We start from the raw sequence: 21617 nt of genomic DNA on the forward strand, positions 1-21617 counted from the left end.
TGTTTCCTTTTTCTTATGGCACTTGTCTATATTTCCTTTTCCTTATGGCACTTGTCTATATCTTATGTCTCTTTCCCAAAATAAACAATTACCAAATACCTTGTGAGGGGTGACACCTCTCCCACTATTCCTTCCCAATCTTGGTTTTAACTGTCCAACATTTGTATTGGAACCTTGTTTTCTCAGTAATATTGTACTATATATTTCACAGCCTCGACAGTGCTTTGCTTCGTACATACACAGCAAACAATATTATTCCTTTCTCTGGTTTTCACATCAGAATCTCTATAAATAGCTACCACCTCCTCAAGTCCCACAACCCTAACTAACCACGAAACGAAACACAGACGCAAGCAAGCTAACCCTAGCCATGAGTGGAGGAGGCCTGGAATCGGTGGCTAGGGCGCGATCAACGACGGGTGGTGCAGCCAACGGACAACACAAGGGAGAGCACTGCGGATACTTTCAGATGCCTCTGCACTATCCGCGGTACACTAAGTCCGACTATGAGACCATGCCGGAGTGGAAGCTTGACTGCTTGCTTCGAGAGTATGGTCTGCCGATCACTGGGGATGTTCAACAGAAGAGGCAGTTTTCCATAGGAGCGTTCCTGTGGCCTAACTAGATATATATGTACGTTTTATAGTAACAGTAGTATGGGAAATCAATAATGCTAATTATGCTGTGTTTTATGTGTGTTTAATTTTGTTAATTATGTTGGTCCCTATTGCCTTTAGTTATGTGCTGAATGTAAAGGTGAAGGTGTAGTTGTACTTTAATAATTAATCTAGTTAATCTGCGTGATGTTTATTTGCTTGATTCCTTGGTCTGGGTATTTTTGTTTGAGCTATGATATGTAGATTATCATGTTTAACTGAATCTTCAATTTGCAGCAGTATCAATTTACAGCAGTACTAGAGACTTTTTCAACATTAGGTTTCCAGTTTCTGAAGGTAAACTAAACACTATGTGTTAAAGAAATAAAAAACAAAAGAAAGTGAGTTCTGGCTCTTTTAAATATAAGGGCTTATGGAAAAAAGTGGCTTAAATTAGAGTCATGTTGAAGGAAACCCTACTGTCGAGACCTTTTGGTAACTTGCCAGGTGGTTAAATTGGGATAAGTATCGACATATATAAGTTTGGTTTGTTTGAATTTGGACAATTTGCTTCCAAACAAATGATAAGACTAACCAACACAAGCGTGCCACAGATATCTTTCACGACTCTTTACAAAATTGATCTAAAAAGTTTGTGTTTTTTTGCTCAGAGTGTTGTTAAGTTACTATATCATCCCAAAATTAAGCATTCTGCAGAACCACAGAGGTTAACAAATTGGTTTATCACAGATGACGAAACTATATAAGACTATCTCCATTATTAAGCGACTAAAATTTCAACAAATATCTCAACTCTTTTAAACCACAAACCTCATAAAGTGTATATTTTAACTCCAGATATTATATATTTGTTTACTGACATATTTAAATTCTAATTAAAGAATAGCCTTTACCTCTATGAGATATGCATGTTTTGAACTGAAGTAATGATAGGTTGTGTCACGTGTGATTTGGGGGTGATCTTAACATGATTATCACGTGATGAATGTTAAAGAAAGAAAGATAAAGATATATATATATATATATATATATATATCATCGGTTGTATGTAAGAATTTCTCGTGATTTGGAGATAAGGTTTTTCTAAGCATTGTTAGCATCAAATACTTACTTGTTTAGTTGTCAAACAATGATGTAGCAACACCTCGTACTTGTCAATCTACGAAATGAATTAAAAGCATATAGGATTAGTGAATTAGTGGGATCGAAATAATGGTTCTATCCGTTGGAATTGGATCATCTCCGAGGCAATGCCTCGGGATCCTACTGACCAGACAACATAGGTCGTTGGATTTTGATCCAACAGCTACAATATAACTTTTAGAGAGACCCCCCTATTTGTAGCTATTGGATAAAAATCCAACAGCCTATGTTGTCCGGTCAATAGGATCATGAGGCATTGCCTCGGAGAGGATCCAATTCCCTATCCCTTAACCTTAAGCAAATGAAATGCAAAAAGTCAAAACTTGTTGAGTGGTATTAAGCAGAAAAAGTAAGACGAACACTTAAGCTTGAACGCACAGGAACCTACTATATCTTTTGACACAAAGCCCAAAATAAGTGGGCTCATTGCTGATCAGTATCACTGAATTCGATTAGAATTTTATGCCATGCGCATTGTGAATTGCGCGCGTCGCTACATACAACCTATAAATAGTGTGCATATTGGACCTTGATAAAAATTTTGTTGGGAATTTCAACCCGATTGAAGGGAAAAAGAGTGTCCCACACAACAATGTAACCTATCCTCAGCTAAACAATAAAGAAATTACATTCCTTCCTTAACTGAAACATCTTGGAGTAAATTCGAAGGCTCCTCAAACCACATAAACTCTTGAGAACTCCCAATACCCATACGAGCAAGGCGGTGAGCTGTAGAATTACCCTCCCGCTGCATATGGGTAAACCTCAAGTAAGCCATCCCTCTGAGGAAGAAACTAACATCGTTTATTACAAGACCCAAGGATGAGCAATCTTCCCCTTGATCCTTCATTGCCGTGAGCACCAAACTAGAGTCTCTTTCAAAAATAACCTTCCAGCCGAGAAGACAATTATTTTTAACCAATAATATAAGTTAGAAGTCATAAAGTTCAAATTTCGTCAATTACGATTTTTGAATATATAAATAAAAGTAAATAAAAACTTTGGGCTGTTGTACAGGTTATTTTGGGAATTTCAGTTGACCAAAAAACTTGCTACCTGCAACAAAATAAAATTAAAAATGAATTAGCAACAAAAGGCGCGTTGGACCTTGAAGTAGCGATCAGTTGATAACACTCACTTGAGAAACCCTAGTTTTTCCGAGAAAGTGAGGGAAAATGCCTCGAGAGATCATCACGTTGCAGGTGGGACAATGCGGGAACCAGATCGGAATGGAGTTCTGGAAGCAGCTCTGCCTCGAGCACGGAATCAGCAAGGAAGGCATTCTCGAGGACTTTGCCACTCAGGTCCCTCCTCCCACTCCCACTCACTTTCTGACTCTCTACTCTCTTTTCCTCTCTGCGTCTTAACTGCTTGTTTGGTTTCCGAGAAAATACTGCCCTGGCAAAGAAAGAAATGGAATTTTGAGTTGAGAATTTGTTTAATTTCGCCTTAATTGTGTGGGTTTGAATGTGTGCAAGCTCTCAAGGAATTGCTGAGAAAATTATGGTGGAGGGAAAAAAATCAAGTTTCTAATTGTTTAGGACAATTGAAACTCAATTAGGGCGTAAATAATGTTTTCAGAGGTACCGTAAAATGAATGAAGAATCACTATGAAGAATTTCAGTTTAATAGAGATTATATGGTGACGGTATATTGTCCTGACTAAGTCATTGATTTCGATCACTTCGATAATGTAGATTAAGAATTGGTGGGAAATTAATGGTCTTCTTGTCAATTTGGGTAGCAATGAGGAATTATGCATTGGCTATGTGAATTGTGATGGTATAGGCAGTAGGCACTATAGCAACCTTATCAACCGCTAGTCAGAAAAGTCTTGCTCTTGATAAAGATGTCTGTGATTATATTTTGAAAATTTGAAATGCAACAGGGAGGCGACCGGAAAGATGTGTTTTTCTACCAAGCTGATGATCAGCATTATATACCACGAGCTTTGTTGATCGATCTGGAGCCCAGAGTGATTAATGGGATTCAAAACAGCGAATATCGAAATCTCTACAATCATGAAAACATCTTTGTTTCAGATCATGGTGGCGGTGCAGGAAATAATTGGGCCAGTGGATACGATCAGGTTTGTGTGGAAGTTACTTTTGAGTTCCTGTAATGTAATTTCATGGTAACGAAGCTTTATGCTTCAATTGCATATAAATGCACTGAAATTGTTGTGAATACTGATCAGGGGAAGGGTGTTGAAGAGGCTATAATGGACATGATTGATAGAGAAGCGGATGGGAGTGATAGTCTTGAAGGATTTGTTCTATGCCATTCAATTGCTGGAGGAACAGGCTCAGGTTTCTTTGCATTTTTTTTATATCGTACCCGATGTTTTTTTTCGTTTCATGGTTTAATTAACACTTTTTCCCAAATTGGTTCCTACTTAGAGCATTGCTGGGTCAATTATATTAATTATAACATTTGATTGTCCTGCCTTTTTCAAACAAGATATAAAATTTAGGCTGGCGATACATAGCATCCCCTTCACTTAGGAGTGTGAAGAACTATTAATGTAATTAGTTGCTACCCTCAGTATCTCCATGTCCATTGGGGCAACATCTTGCTTCAATGACTCTGGTGTACTTTGCAGTATAATGCTATGGTTTTCTTATTCGCGACTGCTTAAGTACTTTACTTCTTGGGCAATTCTTTATTCCACTAAAATATACGATGCAGGTATGGGTTCCTATCTGTTGGAGACATTGAATGATAGATACAGCAAAAAACTGGTGCAGACATACAGTGTCTTTCCTAACCAGATGGAAACAAGTGATGTGGTGGTCCAGCCGTATAACTCACTTTTGACGCTTAAGCGACTAACGCTTAATGCAGACTGTGTTGTGGTCCTTGACAACACTGCATTGAACAGAATTGCTGTTGAGCGCCTTCATCTAACAAATCCCACCTTTGCCCAAACAAATTCTTTGGTTTCTACTGTAATGTCTGCCAGTACAACCACTCTGAGATATCCAGGGTACATGAACAATGACTTGGTTGGTCTGCTTGCATCGTTAATTCCAACACCAAGATGCCATTTTCTAATGACAGGATATACACCGCTCACAGTTGAGCGCCAGGTAATCAATCGCACCAGCTAGTTTTTCCTACATATATGTCTTTGTGTGTATTTATAGATACATCCAAGAACTTATGTATGTTGGGGCACATGCTTGGGCAAGTTTCTAAATAGAGGGGGAATTGATAGAGAGAAACGTGGGAGATGATCTGGCATCTCATGCTGTCACGAACTTTAAATTTTCATTTTATGCTTCTAAACTAGAAGGATATCTCCTCTTCACAGGCTAATGTGATTCGCAAAACCACCGTACTTGATGTTATGAGAAGACTTCTGCAGGTTAGAATGTTGTCTTTCCTTTGTTTTTCTTTTCCAAAAAAGCAGAAGTAACAATTCTCTGACATTGGTCTCATTTTGCAGACGAAAAATATCATGGTTTCCTCGTATGCTCGAACAAAAGAAGCCAGTCAAGCAAAATACATTTCAATATTAAACATCATCCAAGGAGAAGTGGACCCTACTCAGGTTGTTAAATAGCTATATTAATAGAGCAACATGAAGGGCAATCTTACAGTTCTATATTGATGAAAATAAGCAATACTTATATCATTATCATATTTTACATTCAGAAAGTTGAAATGGAATTGTTGTAAAATGATTATCCTATATATCTGCTTAGTTTTGGCCTATTCTCTTAATACTGTAGTGTTGTCTTGGATTTTTTTGGAAATGAATTCTTTCTGAGTATTGGATGTTCAACACATTGGTCCCTCCTCTAATGTTTTCTTTTGTTTTCAAAGTGGTTTATTTGTTCCTTTTTCTCTGTAATCAGGTTCATGAAAGTTTGCAGAGGATACGTGAAAGAAAGCTTGTTAACTTTATTGAATGGGGACCCGCAAGCATTCAGGTGTTTTTATGCAGTAAAATAAAGTAAATATGAGATGAATCCAATTATTTCAGAACTGTCTGGATATTTAATCTTTCACTTTCTTCTTTTCTGTGTAGGTTGCTTTGTCTAGAAAATCTCCATATGTGCAGACTGCCCATAGGGTGGGGATCTAATTCTTATCATAGCTTCTCTCCATTGTCTGATTTTTATGTTGATCTGATCGACAATTTTGGATTTGGACTCATATGTTTTTATTTAAAGTATGACCTAATTTTGATAATGGTTCTTTGTATGTTTCTTCTTTTTAGGTCAGTGGTCTTATGCTGGCCAGCCATACTAGTATTCGCCACCTCTTCAGTAAGTGTTTGAGCCAGTACTCATTGTTACGGAAGAAGCAAGCCTTTCTTGACAACTATCGGAAGTTCCCAATGTTTGCTGTAAGTTGCCAGCCCAGCAACTGTCATTATTACTTCAGATACGGTTTGCATATTGATCTGCTTCAGCAATATTGTCATGTGCATACTCCATGTAGTTAACTAATTAGCAAAGAAGCATGCCTTTCGTGTTTTTGCCTTCATTTTTTTTTTTAATTTGTTGGCATCATCGGTGATGAATGGAAAACCTTTTCTGGTGTTCCCACTTTATAGATGTCCGTAATTTTGTGTCTGATATAACTATGACATGAAACATGGACAGGAGAATGACCTTTCGGAGTTTGACGAATCAAGAGAAATATTGGAGAGTTTGGTTGATGAATATAAGGCCTGTGAGTCCCCGGATTACATCAAATGGGGAATGGAGGTAATTATCAGGATTTACAAACTTTACCTCGCATTTGCTTTTTATTTTTTAATTTAACCCCCAAATGATTTTCTTCTTCCAGGATCCAGACCAAGTTCTTACAGGAGAAGGTAATGCATCAGGAACAGTCGACCCAAAATTGGCAGTATGAACAAATCAGGTAAGCTACAACTAACATCTCCTGCGACTAAATTCATCTGATGATTTGAGAACACTATCACGTGTGATCTTTCCGATTATTGAGTTTCGAGTCTCTCATTTATTCACCACATATCTGTCTTTTACTTTCCTTTCAAATGAACTAAAAGCTGCCTTTAATGTTCGCTTTTCTTCGTCTGATTACACAGGATTGAAACTGAATGTCGCAAGTTAAGCTACATTTGGAGGGGAGCATTGTGGAATATGAATTACGTTTTGTGTTCGGAGTGAATTGGTTTATAAGATTATAATGTATTATTTTTTGTGGGTGTTTCGTTTTGCTTGGCGTACCCGGAAATGTTGGAAATCCAGGTCACCAATTTGAAGCTGTATCACTAGATTCATCTCCCCCATGATTTTCTACCGTTATCAAGCCGAAAGCACTGTTTGGTGAGTGTAGCTCCATTTACCATTCTATGTACCCTTCCAAGTGGAGAAAATTTGTCATATTACTGATCGTACATGATTACTAGTTTGTCGGTCTTATTTGGTGATTTGAGTGATTGAGTTACGTGATAAGAGAGATACATCATAGTGTATACGCTTCAGTTGTGAGTCTTGGGTTAATTACGATTCGAAATTTTTATCACAAATAGTCATTTATGGTTTGAAAATGACAAATGTCAAAAAAGTCAAAACCCACATCAGCCGTAACAGTAAAAAAGACGGGTGTCTGAAGAATGCAAGCAAACTGACAGTTTTCTTACGAAGTTGGATGTCAAGGACACATTGATGAGTAGAATAATTGATACAAGTTTGCATTGATGAGTTTTGAAACGTAAAAATCAAACTCATGAGTTTGAAACATAAATGACCATACTAATGAGTTGACAAAACATAAAGGACAACTTCTGATAAAAACCCTTACAATTAAAGGAAAATTAATGAAAAGGGTTTGAAAATTTTTAGTTTTAATGATAACGACAAAATAAAGGATAAAATGAATAGTACCAATATTGACTTTTTAGTGTAAAAATGTGGTTTTTCGTTAAAGTGAACAGTATCGTAGATTTTTCGTTAAAACTCCCTACAATTAACTAGTTTTCTAGAAGGTTAAACTTTGTGAGATGATGATGTTTTTGTGTTTTTTTTTTTTTTTTTTCCTTTATAAAATTTTGATGTATTTTATTAGGTCAGATTGTAAGGATTATTACTTAAATCAACATAAAGATAACACATATTGTGCCGTTGACGTACTAAAAAACAAGAAAATAAATTATTATTACCAATACCAACTAACATAAGCAATACTAGGAAACTCAGCATTAGCCCTAGAAAGGCAAGACTCCTCAAGATCAAAAGTAAAATCATTATTAAAACTATAGGTTTCGGCCCAGAAGACAAACATACTCGAAGAGCAAACATAAAATGTTTTTCACACGATGCTACAACCATTAGGGTTATCATCATCGAACATAGAACTAAAATGTTGTCGTTGTTGTAGGATTTGAGGGTGATCAAATCTATCATCTATTTAGGGATGGGCAATGGTTATAGTGGACGGGTAACCGTGGTTATTTATCCATAACATTTTATGTTCATACCCGTATAACAGTTTATCCGTTGGGTAATTGATAAACGGTTATACCCATACCTATAACTGTTTATAAACGGTTAACCATATTCATAACCGTGTACCCATTTAATCATAACCGTTTACCCGTTTTTGAATCTGTTTATCTTTTTTTACCCTCTTACCCATTTTTTTACCCGTCTACATTTTTTTTTTAACAATTTAAAAATTACAAAAGAAAAATTTGTCATAATTTTCGTATTTTGACAATTAAACATAGTTATAGGTACATTTTAATATGCATTTTCCTATTTTAATAATTTAAGTTATCATACAATTCCAATAATTGAAATAATAGTTTACGAGCGATACTTTTCTGCTACAACCAAGCAAGTCTTTAATTATAATAGCGAAGAAGGAGACATGTCCCCGTTTCTAAACATAGTTTTATGCAATAAGTAATTGATCCTAATCCCCCAATATATATATATATATATATATATATATATATATATATGTATGTATATATATATATGCAGAACCCTAGCTATTTTGTATCTTCAACAGATGCAAACGTAAGAAAAGAAGAAAAACATAAAAGAACTAAAGCCAGCACAAAAGAAACATACCTGAAGTCATAATTATCTTTTTCCCTGGGAGACAGATTGAAGGTTGGGCGGCCGTTAATCACTTTGGAGGAGCTAATTATAGCAAGAATATTTATATACACAACTTCTCGCATGTCAATGTTTGTAAAGGATTAATTACGGAAATTTGTTAATTTAATAGATGAGCGGCGGAGATGAGAGAGAGGGCAGCGAAGAAGAAGAAGAGATGAGAGGGGGACGGGGCGTTTGAGACTCAGAGAGATTGAAAATTTAGGATGTTTAATTTTACATATATTAAATTAAATGGGTAGATGGATACCCGTTATAACCACGGGTAATACCCATAACTGATGGATACTTGTTATAACTGAGGGTAATACCCATAACCGTCCATTTAAATTTCACGGATAAACGGTTATGCCTATAATGTCATATCCCGGCCCGAGGCGGATCACTTCCGAGGCCCGCTCCACCACCGTAGCACGATATTGTCCGTTTTGGGCTTACCATTCCCTCACGGTTTTGTTTTTGGGAACTCACGAGCAACTTCCAAGTGGGTCACCCATCATGGGATTGCTCTAGCCATCTTCTCGCTTAATTTCGGAGTTCCTACGGAATCCGAAGCCAGTGAGCTCCCAAAAGGCTTCGTGCTAGGTAGAGATGGGAATATACATATAAGGATAACTCCCATGGGCGATGTGAGATGTAACAATCCACCCCCCTTAGGGGCCCGACGTCCTCGTCGGCACACACGCGGCCAGGGTTAGGCTCTGATACCATATTGTTATATCCCGGCCCGGGACGGATCACTTCCTGGGCCCGCTCCACCACCATAGCACGATATTGTCCGCTTTGGGCTTACCATTCCTTCACGGTTTTGTTTTTGGGAACTCACGAGCAACTTCCCAGTGGGTCACCTATCATGGGATTGCTCTAGCCCCCTTCTCGCTTAACTTCGAAGTTCCTACGGAACCCGAAGCCAGTGAGCTCCCAAAAGGCCTCGTGCTAGGTAGAGATGAGAATATACATATAAGGATCACTCTCCTGGACGATGTGGGATGTAACACATAATCGTTTGTTCGTCTAAACGGTTACCCATAACCGTAACCGTGAACTTTAAATAGGTGGGTAACCGCGGTTACCCAAACTCATGGATATTTTGCCCATCGCTACATCTATTGGATGACCATAGATCATCTGACCCATTGGATGACCACCCATTTGACCCACCAAGTGACCTTTGTAATACCCTGAAAATTTAAATATATGAATATGTGAAAAAAATCGAAAATAAATAGATTTATGGTTATGAAAAATTTAATTGAGGAATTTTAAATTTTGTTACCGGATATTATTATAATTTACGTATTGGTATTATTGAGATTTTATATTATTTTTCGAAAATTTATATTAATTTATTTGAATTGAGTTTTAAATTAAACGAGTTACGAAGTTTGATGTTTGGAAATTAATACTCTAAAATCCGTAGACACTTCGAGGTCACAATTTATATGTTTAAATAGAACTCGATCTCACGAACGCGTAGGCCTAAACCGTTCGTGAAACAAAATTATAACGAAGAAGTTATTAATGTTGAAAGTCAGGGATATTTTTGTAAAGGATGTGCCACTTGTGTGGCTGTGATGGAGAGGAAATGAGAGAAAATGAGGGGGGGTGGACCAATCAAAAGGGGAGAAAAGGAGAGGGGGAGAAAAGGAGAGGGACCAATCATAGGGAGAGAAAATGAGGGAAAGGAAAGAAAGAGAAAATGAGGGGGGGAACTAGGTCTCTTGACTCGTGCGACTTGACCAGCGGAGGCCATGAATTCCGGCGGTTTCCCGATCAATCTCCGGCGATTTGAAGCCTCTCACCACTTGGAAAACATTTCCTATTCTTCCTTCTACTAATTTCATCCAAAAATTGATGGAATTGGCTTGGGTACAGGAAAAACCGCATCGATGGGTGGGATGGTTCCACGAAGGCGATCCACCATTTCTGAAAGTAGTACATCCAACCACCACCACCAATAGGCTCCCCCTTACCTCAAGAATAAAGCCCAAACAAGTTTGGGGGTGGCGGAGCATCAGAGGTGACGGATCGAAGTTGCCAAATTCTAGGGTTTTTGGGGGGTTAGAGGAAAATTGGAGCTTTTCCAAGCCAAATTGGCCTTAGTCATAGGTATAAAATTTGCTCCACTCATTGAGATCTACATTTTTGTAAAATTTGGTGATTTTTGGAGATAGCCAACCGCCACCTGTGGCAGCATGTGGCTAGTGAGCCGATGTCATCTTTTTAAGCTAATTTCGATATTATGAATCCATATTTGATATGCATTTGGTGCGATTCCTTTGTTTGAACCTAGTTAGTGATTGTTAATCACTTGAATGTTTTCAGAAATGAGTTATAAAGTGGAAAGATGAACTACGAAAGGCTTGATCCCACTCAAGGGTATGTAGGCAGTCTAACAGTATTAGATGTAGCCTTAAATGGTCGAGATAAGCTTTTGTTGAGAAATTGAAAAAGGAAAGAAATTTGGTGACTAATTTGAGGTTTCACCTTATTTTTGGTAAATGAATGTTGTTTAAAGTTTTTGTGAGGGATTAAGAAATCGAAGTAAAGAATGGTGATTAATGGTAGTTTAAATAAACAAGAGTTTAGTTTGGGCCTATCACCGATATTATTTTCCTAAATAAATATTTCGGGGTGGGGCGTTACAAATGGTTTTAGGGCAAATGATCATACCCTACAATGTGAGAAATTATTGAATTTGTGGATGTGAATTATGAATTTCCTTGATATTGCATTATTTCATAAGTTCTATGAATAATGAGGAATTTATATGGAAAGTATATAATGTGAATTACAATGAATTGAATTGAATGATAGTAGGAAAATGTTAAAATATTGTATTCATGTTATAGCTTTGAAGATGAGCACTTGATTAAGTCTCGGATTAATCTTGAATTGAGGTTATATTATGATATGCATTATGGAAATGTTGAATGTTAAAATAATTGTGAAATTGTGAAAAGTAGGTGGAAAATTTGCCTCTAAGGGGTTGAGCCATATTACTGGCTTGGCGGCGGACAGGGGTAAAAAGAAGCTACAGTGCTCACATGCAATAAAGATTCAGCGTCTTCCAAAAAATGCCCTAAAGAAAACGATATTTATGTAGGGCTCGAGTAACGATGATGTAATTTGGAGTAAACCATTCTCAAGATAAAAATTTGAAGACCTCCTGCTGACCTCAACGCCAAGCCTTGTTTGATCGCTCAAAGGATCATTATAATTTATACACATTCTTCTCAGTTTTGACCATCGGATCGAGTTAGTTGAAGAAAATAAAATGACAGATAAAAAGGGTATGGAAAGTAAAAATGGGTGTGTAGATAGTACCACCGTAAAATAAATTATAAATTTAAGTCTCGCTATATAAGAATTCAAAAAGAAAAATACGGTGTTGTTAAAATATTAGGGGGGCGTTATTGAAACTTTGTAAAAAGTTATTTTGCACTTTTTTATAGTCATATGTATTTAGAGTGCATAATGACTTTATAGAATGCCAATGATAACTCCAAAAAAGAAAAAAAAATATTAGGCTGGCATTATTGACACACCAAAAAAAATCATTTTGCACTCCACTTAAGTGTTTTTTCTTCTTCTTATATTTGTATTGTGACATCCCACATCGTCCAGGGGAGTGATCCTTAAATGTATATTCACATCCCTACCTAGCACGAGGCCTTTTGGGAGCTCACTGGCTTCGGGTTCCGTAGGAACTCCGAAGTTAAGTGAGAAGGGGGCTTGAGCAATCCCATGATGGGTGACCCACTGGGAAGTTGCTCGTGAGTTCCCAAAAACAAAACTGTGAGGGAATGGTAAGCCCAAAGCGGACAATATCGTGCTACGGTGATGGAGCGGGCCCGGGAAATGGTCCCGCCCGGGCCGAGATGTGACAATTTGGTATCAGAGCTTAACCCTGGTCGCGTGTGTGCCGACGAGGACGTCGGGCCCCTAAGGGGGGTGGATTGTGACATCCCACATCGCCCAGGGGAGTGATCCTTAAATGTATATTCTCATCCCTACCTAGCACGAGGCCTTTTGGGAGCTCACTGGCTTCGGGTTCCGTAGGAACTCCGAAGTTAAGCGAGAAGGGGGCTTGAGCAATCCCATGATGGGTAACCCACTGGGAAGTTGCTCGTGAGTTCCCAAAAACAAAACCGTGAGGGAATGGTAAGCCCAAAGCGGACAATATCGTACTACGGTGGTGGAGCGGGCCCGGGAAGTGGTCCCGCCCGGGCCGAGATGTGACAATTTGGTATCAGAGCTTAACCCTGGTCGCGTGTGTGCCGACGAGGACGTCGGGCCCCTAAGGGGGGTGGATTGTGACATCCCACATCGCCCAGGGGAGTGATCCTTAAATGTATATTCTCATCCCTACCTAGCACGAGGCCTTTTGGGAGCTCACTGGCTTCGGGTTCCGTAGGAACTCCGAAGTTAAGCGAGAAGGGGGCTTGAGCAATCCCATGATGGGTGACCCACTGGGAAGTTGCTCGTGAGTTCCCAAAAACAAAACCGTGAGGGAATGGTAAGCCCAAAGCGGACAATATCGTACTACGGTGGTGGAGCGGGCCCGGGAAGTGGTCCCGCCCGGGCCGAGATGTGACAATTTGGTATCAGAGCTTAACCCTGGTCGCTTGTGTGCTGACGAGGACGTCGGGCCCCTAAGGGGGGTGGATTGTGACATCCCACATCGCCCAAGGGAGTGATCCTTAAATGTATATTCTCATCCCTACCTAGCACGAGGCCTTTTGGGAGCTCACTGGCTTGAGCAATCCCATGATGGGTGACCCACTGGGAAGTTGCTCGTGAGTTCCCAAAAACAAAACTGTGAGGGAATGGTAAGCCCAAAGCGGACAATATCGTGCTACGGTGGTGGAGCGGGCCCGGGAAGTGGTCCCGCCCGGGCCGGGATGTGACATGTATATATTTTGAGCATTGTTCTAAAAGGCGGTCACCTAGTTGCTAGGCAACTGGCAACCATCATGATTAATTCTTAAGCCTTTAAAATATCGGGTAGGACGTCTAAGCATGCCTAGGAGGGGTTAAGCGGGACTAGGCGGGCTAAGTGACTGTTTAGGTTTTTATTCAATGACTCAAGGTCATGACTCACTCTCTCAGACATAAAAAGGAAACTCAAATTCTCTCTACGACTATGTGTGTTCCACTCTACCAATATCCATTCAAGATATCCATGTTTTCAACAAATTGTAATACTTTATAATTTTTATGTTTCATAATATAAGTATTTTTTTTAAAGGTATCAGTAGACACTTATTTATATGTTATATAAATTTAATAACAAAAACTAAAAAATACACGGGTCCCGCCTAGGCGCTAGGCTCATACCCGACCCCGACTACTACTTAACCTAAAAATCCCTGCATAGGCGCTAGGCGGCTAGTGACTGTCTTAATTAATGCCTAGGCGTTTGAAAATTAAGAAAGAGTGCATAAACCTGCTGAGGTGCCCGCCTAGGCACCCACCTAGGCACTTACTTAGACAGAAAATAGATAACTTTCATTTTGAATTTTATTTTTTTAATAGATTGTAAGAGACTTGTTGAATACTTAAATGAACAACACACCTTATAAGCTTGTTCCCAATGTTTTCATTATGTTCCAGTACTTCATAATATATATGTCATTCTATTTTGTAGTTTATCATCAAAATAAATAAATAAATATATATATATATATATATATATATATATATATTAAGTATAAACAAACACGTATTTATATAAAATATAATAGATTTACTTAAATTCACCTAGACGTCCACCTAGGCCCTGCCTAGACGCTAGTCTCCAGTTCGTGGTCTGACTAACGCCTACTGTCTTTTAGAATCTTGACAACTCTTAAATAGTAACATGATCTTAGCTGGTCTCACCTCTCTCTTTCTCTCGAAATTAACCAGAGAAATTATTTGAATTTTGAATTTGAATACCATCCAATTGCATAGAGATGATAGATAAAACAATATAATTCGTCAATAACATAATGAAAACAAAGCTAAAAGCTGTTCTACTACCAACCATTGATTGGTCCGTTGTTGACAGAAACACTAATCACCAGCTTAAAAGGAAAAATAATCATTAAAAAAAAATTATTTAATAATTTGCACACTTGATTTATTTAATACCAAATCAACTGTCACGTAGAATAACGGATCATTTTCCTGGGATCATGAGAATTCCGTAATCGTGAGCGTTCATCGTATATCATACGGTTAATTTTCGTTAGGTATTATTTATATTTAATTTTAAATTTAAAATGATTTCTGACCATACGATATAAGATGAACGATTACGATCATAAGATCTTCAGAAAAAAAATCCGACAAGGATCCTTTTCCGAATAATATAATGTAAACTCCTTTTCATTGACAATTGTCAATACCAGATTCTCCAGGTAATATAATTTTCATTTTCGTAAGATGATCTATTCAGTTCTTCATTCTCCAGAAGAGAGAACGCATGAACAAAGATGTCCTTCCATACGGATCTTCGAAGCGTAAATTCAATATTATTTGCCTCGCTTCCACCATGTTTAAAATATAAATAAAATAATAATATCATTAGACAGTGAGACGAACACGCACGAAAAATTACTCCAAGCTCACATAGTCCTCACCTCTCACACAATTATAGCCGTTTATCCCGTTGTAGGCCCCGCCCGAATTGTAGAATCCGAGACTTGTTTGAATAATATTAATTTCCACCCAAAAACACATGGCCACGTCACCAAATTGACAGTAAAAAGGACAAAAGCAAAAAATATAATAAAAAATAAATGAAAAAGGCCATTACGATACAGGGAGGCCTGCCTTATTCTTCTCTCGCTGGCCTTTCCTCACCGGTCACCACTCTCAACCCAACCCTTTATATAACAACCCTAAACTCTCTCCTTCTCTCTCTCCTCCCTCACATTCTCTCTCTTTCTCTCTCTAAGTTTTGAGTTTTGCTCATTTTTGTCTGTTTTTTTTTCATTCAAATTCTTTGCTTTAAGATTTATTTTTTGTTTAGAGTTTTAATAGGGAAGGAAAAATGGCTCTTTGCTTTGGATTTTCTAAAGCATTTTTTAGAGTTGTTCTAGTCTCTGCAATTGTCTTGTTCGCCCTTCTATCCCCATCTGCTGCTGCCACGCCCAAGCCCTCCGCTGCTGCTGCAACTCCTTCCTCCGCCCCTTCTCCCGCCGCCGCCCCTGCCCCTGGCCCTTCCAGTGATGGTATTTTCCAATTTTTGTTTTCTTAATTCTCATTGTATATTTCTTTGTTTATAATTAGATCTGAATGCCTTTTGTTGATTTTTGTTTTCGAAAATTTTCTCTCTTTTTTTGGCACTTCAGTTTTGTTTTCCTTTTTTGGTTGAGCAACGAGCATTGGGCTTTTTATTTGGGGTAAATTGCACTAAGGATTAAGTTTTTTAAAAATAATGTGATTTTTTTATAATTTTAGTTGTAAATTTGGCAGGAACTTCAATAGACCAAGGGATTGCATATGTGCTGATGCTAGTGGCTCTGGTGCTGACATATCTCATTCATCCTCTGGACGCATCGTCATCCTACAATTTCTTTTGAGTTGGATTCTTTTTAGGTGAATTAGTTAAAAAAAAATATGAGAAAAAATTGGTGGTGATTTTTTCCTTTTGTCCTCTATGATTTATTTGACTCTGTGATTGTTTGTGCATATTTAGAGAAATTGATGAGCGGTAATATTTGAGGTTGATTTAGCTTCTGTTGTATAATTGTTGTCAAATTGTTGTTCCTTTCTTCGTTTCTGTTCCATTCCTTTCTCTTACTACGTTCCCATGGACGCAAACACGTTATGTGACCCGACACACCTGAAATGTGTTACAAACTCATCTTCTCGTTTACTTGCTCGCATACCTTTACGTTTTTCATGCGCGACTAAGATTAAAAGTCGAGAAAATACAAGAAGAGGATCTAGATCCCAACAAGAAACATGTAGTTGTGATACGCTTGAGCCTTGTCAATATCTGATAAACTTGAGTCTTGAGGTACAGAAAGAGAAACAAATACATAAGATGGGGACATTGTCTAGTATATATGCTCTGGGAACTAGCTGACGAGCGTCCATTCCGACCGTCCCTTTTTCAAAATCTTATAGCTCTAATCACATGAATAGGATACCAATTTCCGGTATGCAATAATAACAAGGCTATAAAAACAGGCAGAATAATATGATGTATAAAGAAATAAACCAAACTAGGTTATAGGTGGTTAAGTTGAGACAATATCGGTGATGTTAATGGTGGTCCATGCTTGACCTATAAAATTTATCAGAGCAAGAGTGAAAAAGAAGCCGGTGGCAGTGACGAGCCCCTTCCAGCCTCCAACTCCGAGAGCACAGTTATTGCAGGCAGTCCTTACCGCTGCAATTCTGTGATCAGGTTCATCCTCTTCTTCTTCTTCTTTATCTGAAAAAGATAGAAGAAATAACAGAAAATTTAGAAATGAGAAGGGATCGACCTGGAAGTGTTTGAATGTACCATAACTTACCAATGGCGACAACATGATATAGTCGAATTCATTGCAGTATAAAACAACAAGCATGCCCTGTATAAAACAGAAAGTGAACTTCAAGGCTTTGACACAACGGGTCGCTCGATCGTACTCGTTAAATAGTTATATTAATGTTTATTTCATTTATTTTTAATGTTTATGAAGTCGCGTCAAACATAAGCTCGAGCTCATTTAAAAGATACTTGTAATACCATAGTATTTGGCTTGTCTCATTGAGCCACAAAAAAACAAAAAAAAAATTAAATAAATAAAAAGAATCACTTGGCCAAAACAAAATTTTAATTGAAAATAAATAAGAAACAAAAATAAATAAATTGCTGGACACAAAAAAGAAAAAGAATAAAGTATTTTTTTCGAATCTTATAAAATAAAGGACGAGGATCCTCTCCGCATCCTCTTTGTGGGGATTAAGAGATCAATCAATCGTGTCATTTTATTGTAAATCGTGCAATCAGTTTTCGTTAAGTATTATTTATATTCAATTTTAAATTCAAAATTCAAAATAATTTCTAACCGCATGATGTACGATGAACGAACTCGATTGATTGATTATCCAGATCCCCACAAAGAGGATCCTATTCCTAAAATGAAATCACCAAAAAGCAATACAGACGCATTTCGAAAAACGATCAAATCGTACACTTATGAACTGCTAGGAGAACAAAATATTCCTTGCAGACAAGAGATTTTTCAGTGTAATTGGCATACGAGGTGGTACATCACGTGTCACTATATAAATGGTGGGATATGTATGTTAAAAAGTTAATAACTTAAAAAATAAAAGTTCCCACCACTTACATAAAAATATATGGTGTACCACTCATGTTCCCGTCACAATAAAAAATTTCTCCTTGAAGACGCTACTTCAAGATACTTTAGGTCTAGTTCTAACCGAATTAGATACGGGGGACATGAAGGCATCATTTTTATCCCTCATTGTGGTCCAACGATCAACACTTACATTAGGGTAGTTCTATCCACCCACCAATTTTTATTTTCCACATACCTCTTTCATTTTTTCGATCGTTGGATCAAGTTAAATAGAAAAGATTAAAAATAAAAAATTAATAAGGATGTATGAATATCACTATCCTTCTATTATCCTATGATATTTTAATAAAACAAAATTCCAACTATCCTTCCATTATCCTATGATATTTTAATAAAACAATATTCCAACAAAAACAACTTAACAATTTTTCTTATTAGAATCCAATAAAAAGTTAAAAAAAAAAAAAAGAAAGATGCCAAATAAGAATAAAGAATCACTTTATTTTTGCCAAAAAAACATAAAAGTCCTTAGTATATTAACCGCCTAATGAGAATAAAGAGGGGGAAAAAAAATTTATTGGGCTCTAATTAAATAAAGAGCCTGTTTAGCATATTCTTACAACCGTTTGGGGCCCACAAACAAAAACATAAAATTCGCACGTACAAGTAAGCTTAATTAGCGAAACCCTAACTCATTCGGTGGTATCACATTCACGTAGACTCTCCCGCACCCTGCTGAAATCGATGGCGCGTAGAACAGAGGCGGCGACGGCGGCGATGAGAAGCAAACAATGGAAGAGGAAGAGGAAGAGGAAGAGGGAGCGGATGTCTACGATAAGGTACCCTGTACCCTCGCGCCTCTATATATACGACGCATAAGGCGTGGGGTTTCTTGAGGAATAGCCAAATCACACAAACCCTACGAAGAGCCGAGACGTACGAAACCCTAGACGAAGGCAATGAAGCGCCGCGGAAGAGAAAACTCGTTATACGAACAGGAAGAATATCCAGAAGAGGCCCTTTTTTACGACGAAGACGGAGAAGAGAAGGAGGAGGAGCGACAAGGAGGAGGCTCTGATAGTAAAAGGAGGAGATCGGATCGCAGAGAAGATTTCGCATCGAAGTTTTTGGATATTGAAGCCGAGGTCGATAGCGAAGAGGAAGACTATGAATCTGAGCCCGAGGACGAGGGCTTCATAGCCCAACCTGGCGACGATCCAAACCCGAGTGATGGAGAAGACGATGACGACGTTAGAAGGGCGAAACAAGGTCGGCCGTTGTTCCCGGAGGAATTGGAGTCGGAGGAAGATATTGAAGAATTAGAGAGAAGAGTTCAGGGGCATTTTGATTCTCACCAAATTCAGTTTGATGATGGTGATGATGATGATGAAATTGGGCAGCAAGCTCGGTTGCCTTGCGTAAGTGACCCGAAATTGTGGATGGTCAAATGCGCGATCGGGCACGAGAGAGAGGTTGCTCTCTGCTTGGCGCAGAAGTGCATCAATCAAAAATCAAATCCATCTTATATGATCAGGTCTGCAATTGCTTCTGATAATCTGAAAAACTACATATATGTTGAGGCAGAAAAAGAAGCCCATGTGAGAGAAGCTTGCAAAGGCATGCGCTATGTGTTTGCTGCCCAGAAAATTGTTCTTGTTCCTATTAAGGAGATGGTAGGTGTCGTTTCTATGGACAGAAAACCCTCCGTTGATGTTTCAGTGGATAGTTGGGTGAGGATGAAGAGGGTAAAGACGTATGAAGGGGACCTTGGCAGGGTTGTGGATGTGGATGATGTGAGGAGGAGGGTTACTGTGAAATTGATTCCAAGGATTGATTTTCCAGAACTTGCGAGTAAATTGGAGGGACTAGGCCTACAAAAGAAGAGATTTGTTCCTCCTCCTGCGCGGTTGATGAACGTTGATGAAGCTGAAAGAGTACTGGGGATTCAGGTAAAGGAGACAAGAGATCGGGCGACGGGTGAATACTTTGATAAGATTGGTGACATGAAGTTTAAAGATGGGTTCTTGTATAAGACCGTGGCAATGAGTTCGATCAGCTGGCATAATGTAAATCCTACTTTGGATGAACTTGAAAAATTTAGAAACCCTCCAGGGAATGAGAATGCCGATCGTGGCGATGATATGTTTTCGAACCGAAATAAAGGAGAGTTTATGAAGGGTGATGCAGTTGTGGTGGTGAAGGGAGATCTGATAAATTTGGCGGGGAGGGTTGAGAAGGTTGAGGAAGGGAATGTTCATATGCGACCCGACATGAAAGGCCTTCCAGAAACTCTTGTGATAAACAAGAACAATCTTTGCAAGTACTTTAAAATTGGGAATCATGTGAAGGTTACATCCGGTAGTCAGAAAGGTGCTGCTGGCATGGTTGTGAAGGTTGATCAGCAGCATGGGCTGGTCACCATTATAACTGATAAAACCAAGAAACATGTTTGCGTGTTCGCTGACGATGTTGTGGAGAGTTCTGGTGCTACTGGTGATGATGCTAATGGTGTTTCTAGTTTCTCAAGATTTGGCCATTACAGAACTCCGAGCAAGTTTTCTGGAGGTGGAAGAAGAGGGCCTGATGCTAATGGTTTGGATGCAGGGACTAGGGTGAAAATTCGGCAGGGTGTTTATAAGGGCTACCGCGGTCGTGTTGTAGAGGTCAAAGGACAAAATCTGCTGGTTGAATTAGAGTCCCAAATGAAGATTGTAACAGTTGATCGTCGAAGTTGTGTTTCTCATTCTGACAACTTTGCCGCGGTTGGAACACTGTATCGCTATGGCAATGGCATGAGAGGGGCTGAGACTCCGATGAGAGATTTCAGAGCAACTCCGCTCCATTCGTTCATGACTACTCCGATGAGAGATCCTAATGCAACTCCGCTTCATTCGTATATGACGTCTCCGATGAGAGACCCCAGAGCAACTCCCATCCATGATGGCATGAAGACTCCAATGCTCTTCTGATTTTCAGCTTTTAAGATTTCTAGTTACGTTTGAGTATTAGTTTTTATGTTTTTTGTGAAGCCCCTTGAGACTTTGAGTATTAGTTTGGCATTTTGCTAATGTCAAAACTTTAATATTTGTATTAAGGGAATAAATTTTAAATATCATCCAACTTTATTATAAATTGGAGGGTTCCGGTGACTATTTTGAGTCGAGTCGTTTTCATTTCAAAACACAGAGAAGTGAGTGCAAGTCGTTATCCTTTTCCGAACAGAAAACCCTCATATCATCGTATACCAAATCAATCCTTTTATGTATTTTATAGAAACCCCGATTTATTTTTGTCGAAGGCAACTTATTAGGAGAAGTGAGGTGTTGAAATGACTGAAATAATTCTGAACACAAGTCATGTACAACTTATTCTAGGTTAATTTTGGAAAATTAGTATATAACAAAAATCACTTAAAATTTTAAAATGATTTATAAGTTTATATA

General features: G+C 38.3%; 3 protein-coding genes across 3 annotated transcripts; all 3 read left to right on the top strand.

Annotated features, from left to right (window-relative positions):
- The first annotated feature begins 2857 nt into the window (after positions 1 to 2857).
- Positions 2858 to 7190, top strand: LOC137720234 (tubulin gamma-1 chain). Its single transcript, XM_068459274.1, has 12 exons — positions 2858 to 3064; positions 3649 to 3849; positions 3958 to 4069; positions 4449 to 4849; positions 5074 to 5127; positions 5209 to 5313; positions 5621 to 5695; positions 5794 to 5838; positions 5986 to 6114; positions 6374 to 6478; positions 6561 to 6638; positions 6826 to 7190. The coding sequence occupies exons 1-11, from the start codon at positions 2936 to 2938 to the stop codon at positions 6627 to 6629; spliced, it is 1425 nt and encodes a 474-aa protein (XP_068315375.1). The 5' UTR covers positions 2858 to 2935; the 3' UTR covers positions 6630 to 6638; positions 6826 to 7190.
- An 8583-nt stretch (positions 7191 to 15773) lies between these two features.
- LOC137719401 (arabinogalactan protein 16-like) lies at positions 15774 to 16632 on the top strand. Its single transcript, XM_068458441.1, has 2 exons — positions 15774 to 16086; positions 16331 to 16632. Exons 1-2 carry the CDS (start codon positions 15906 to 15908, stop codon positions 16435 to 16437), a joined length of 288 nt encoding a protein of 95 aa, XP_068314542.1. The 5' UTR covers positions 15774 to 15905; the 3' UTR covers positions 16438 to 16632.
- Positions 16633 to 18889: 2257 nt separating this feature from the next.
- LOC137721055 (putative transcription elongation factor SPT5 homolog 1) lies at positions 18890 to 21318 on the top strand. The gene has a single exon (XM_068460177.1). It carries the CDS (start codon positions 19134 to 19136, stop codon positions 21141 to 21143), a length of 2010 nt encoding a protein of 669 aa, XP_068316278.1. The 5' UTR covers positions 18890 to 19133; the 3' UTR covers positions 21144 to 21318.
- The last annotated feature ends 299 nt before the right edge of the window (positions 21319 to 21617 follow it).

The sequence above is a fragment of the Pyrus communis genome, chromosome 16, assembly GCF_963583255.1.
Source record: "Pyrus communis chromosome 16, drPyrComm1.1, whole genome shotgun sequence".
NCBI lineage: Eukaryota > Viridiplantae > Streptophyta > Magnoliopsida > Rosales > Rosaceae > Pyrus > Pyrus communis.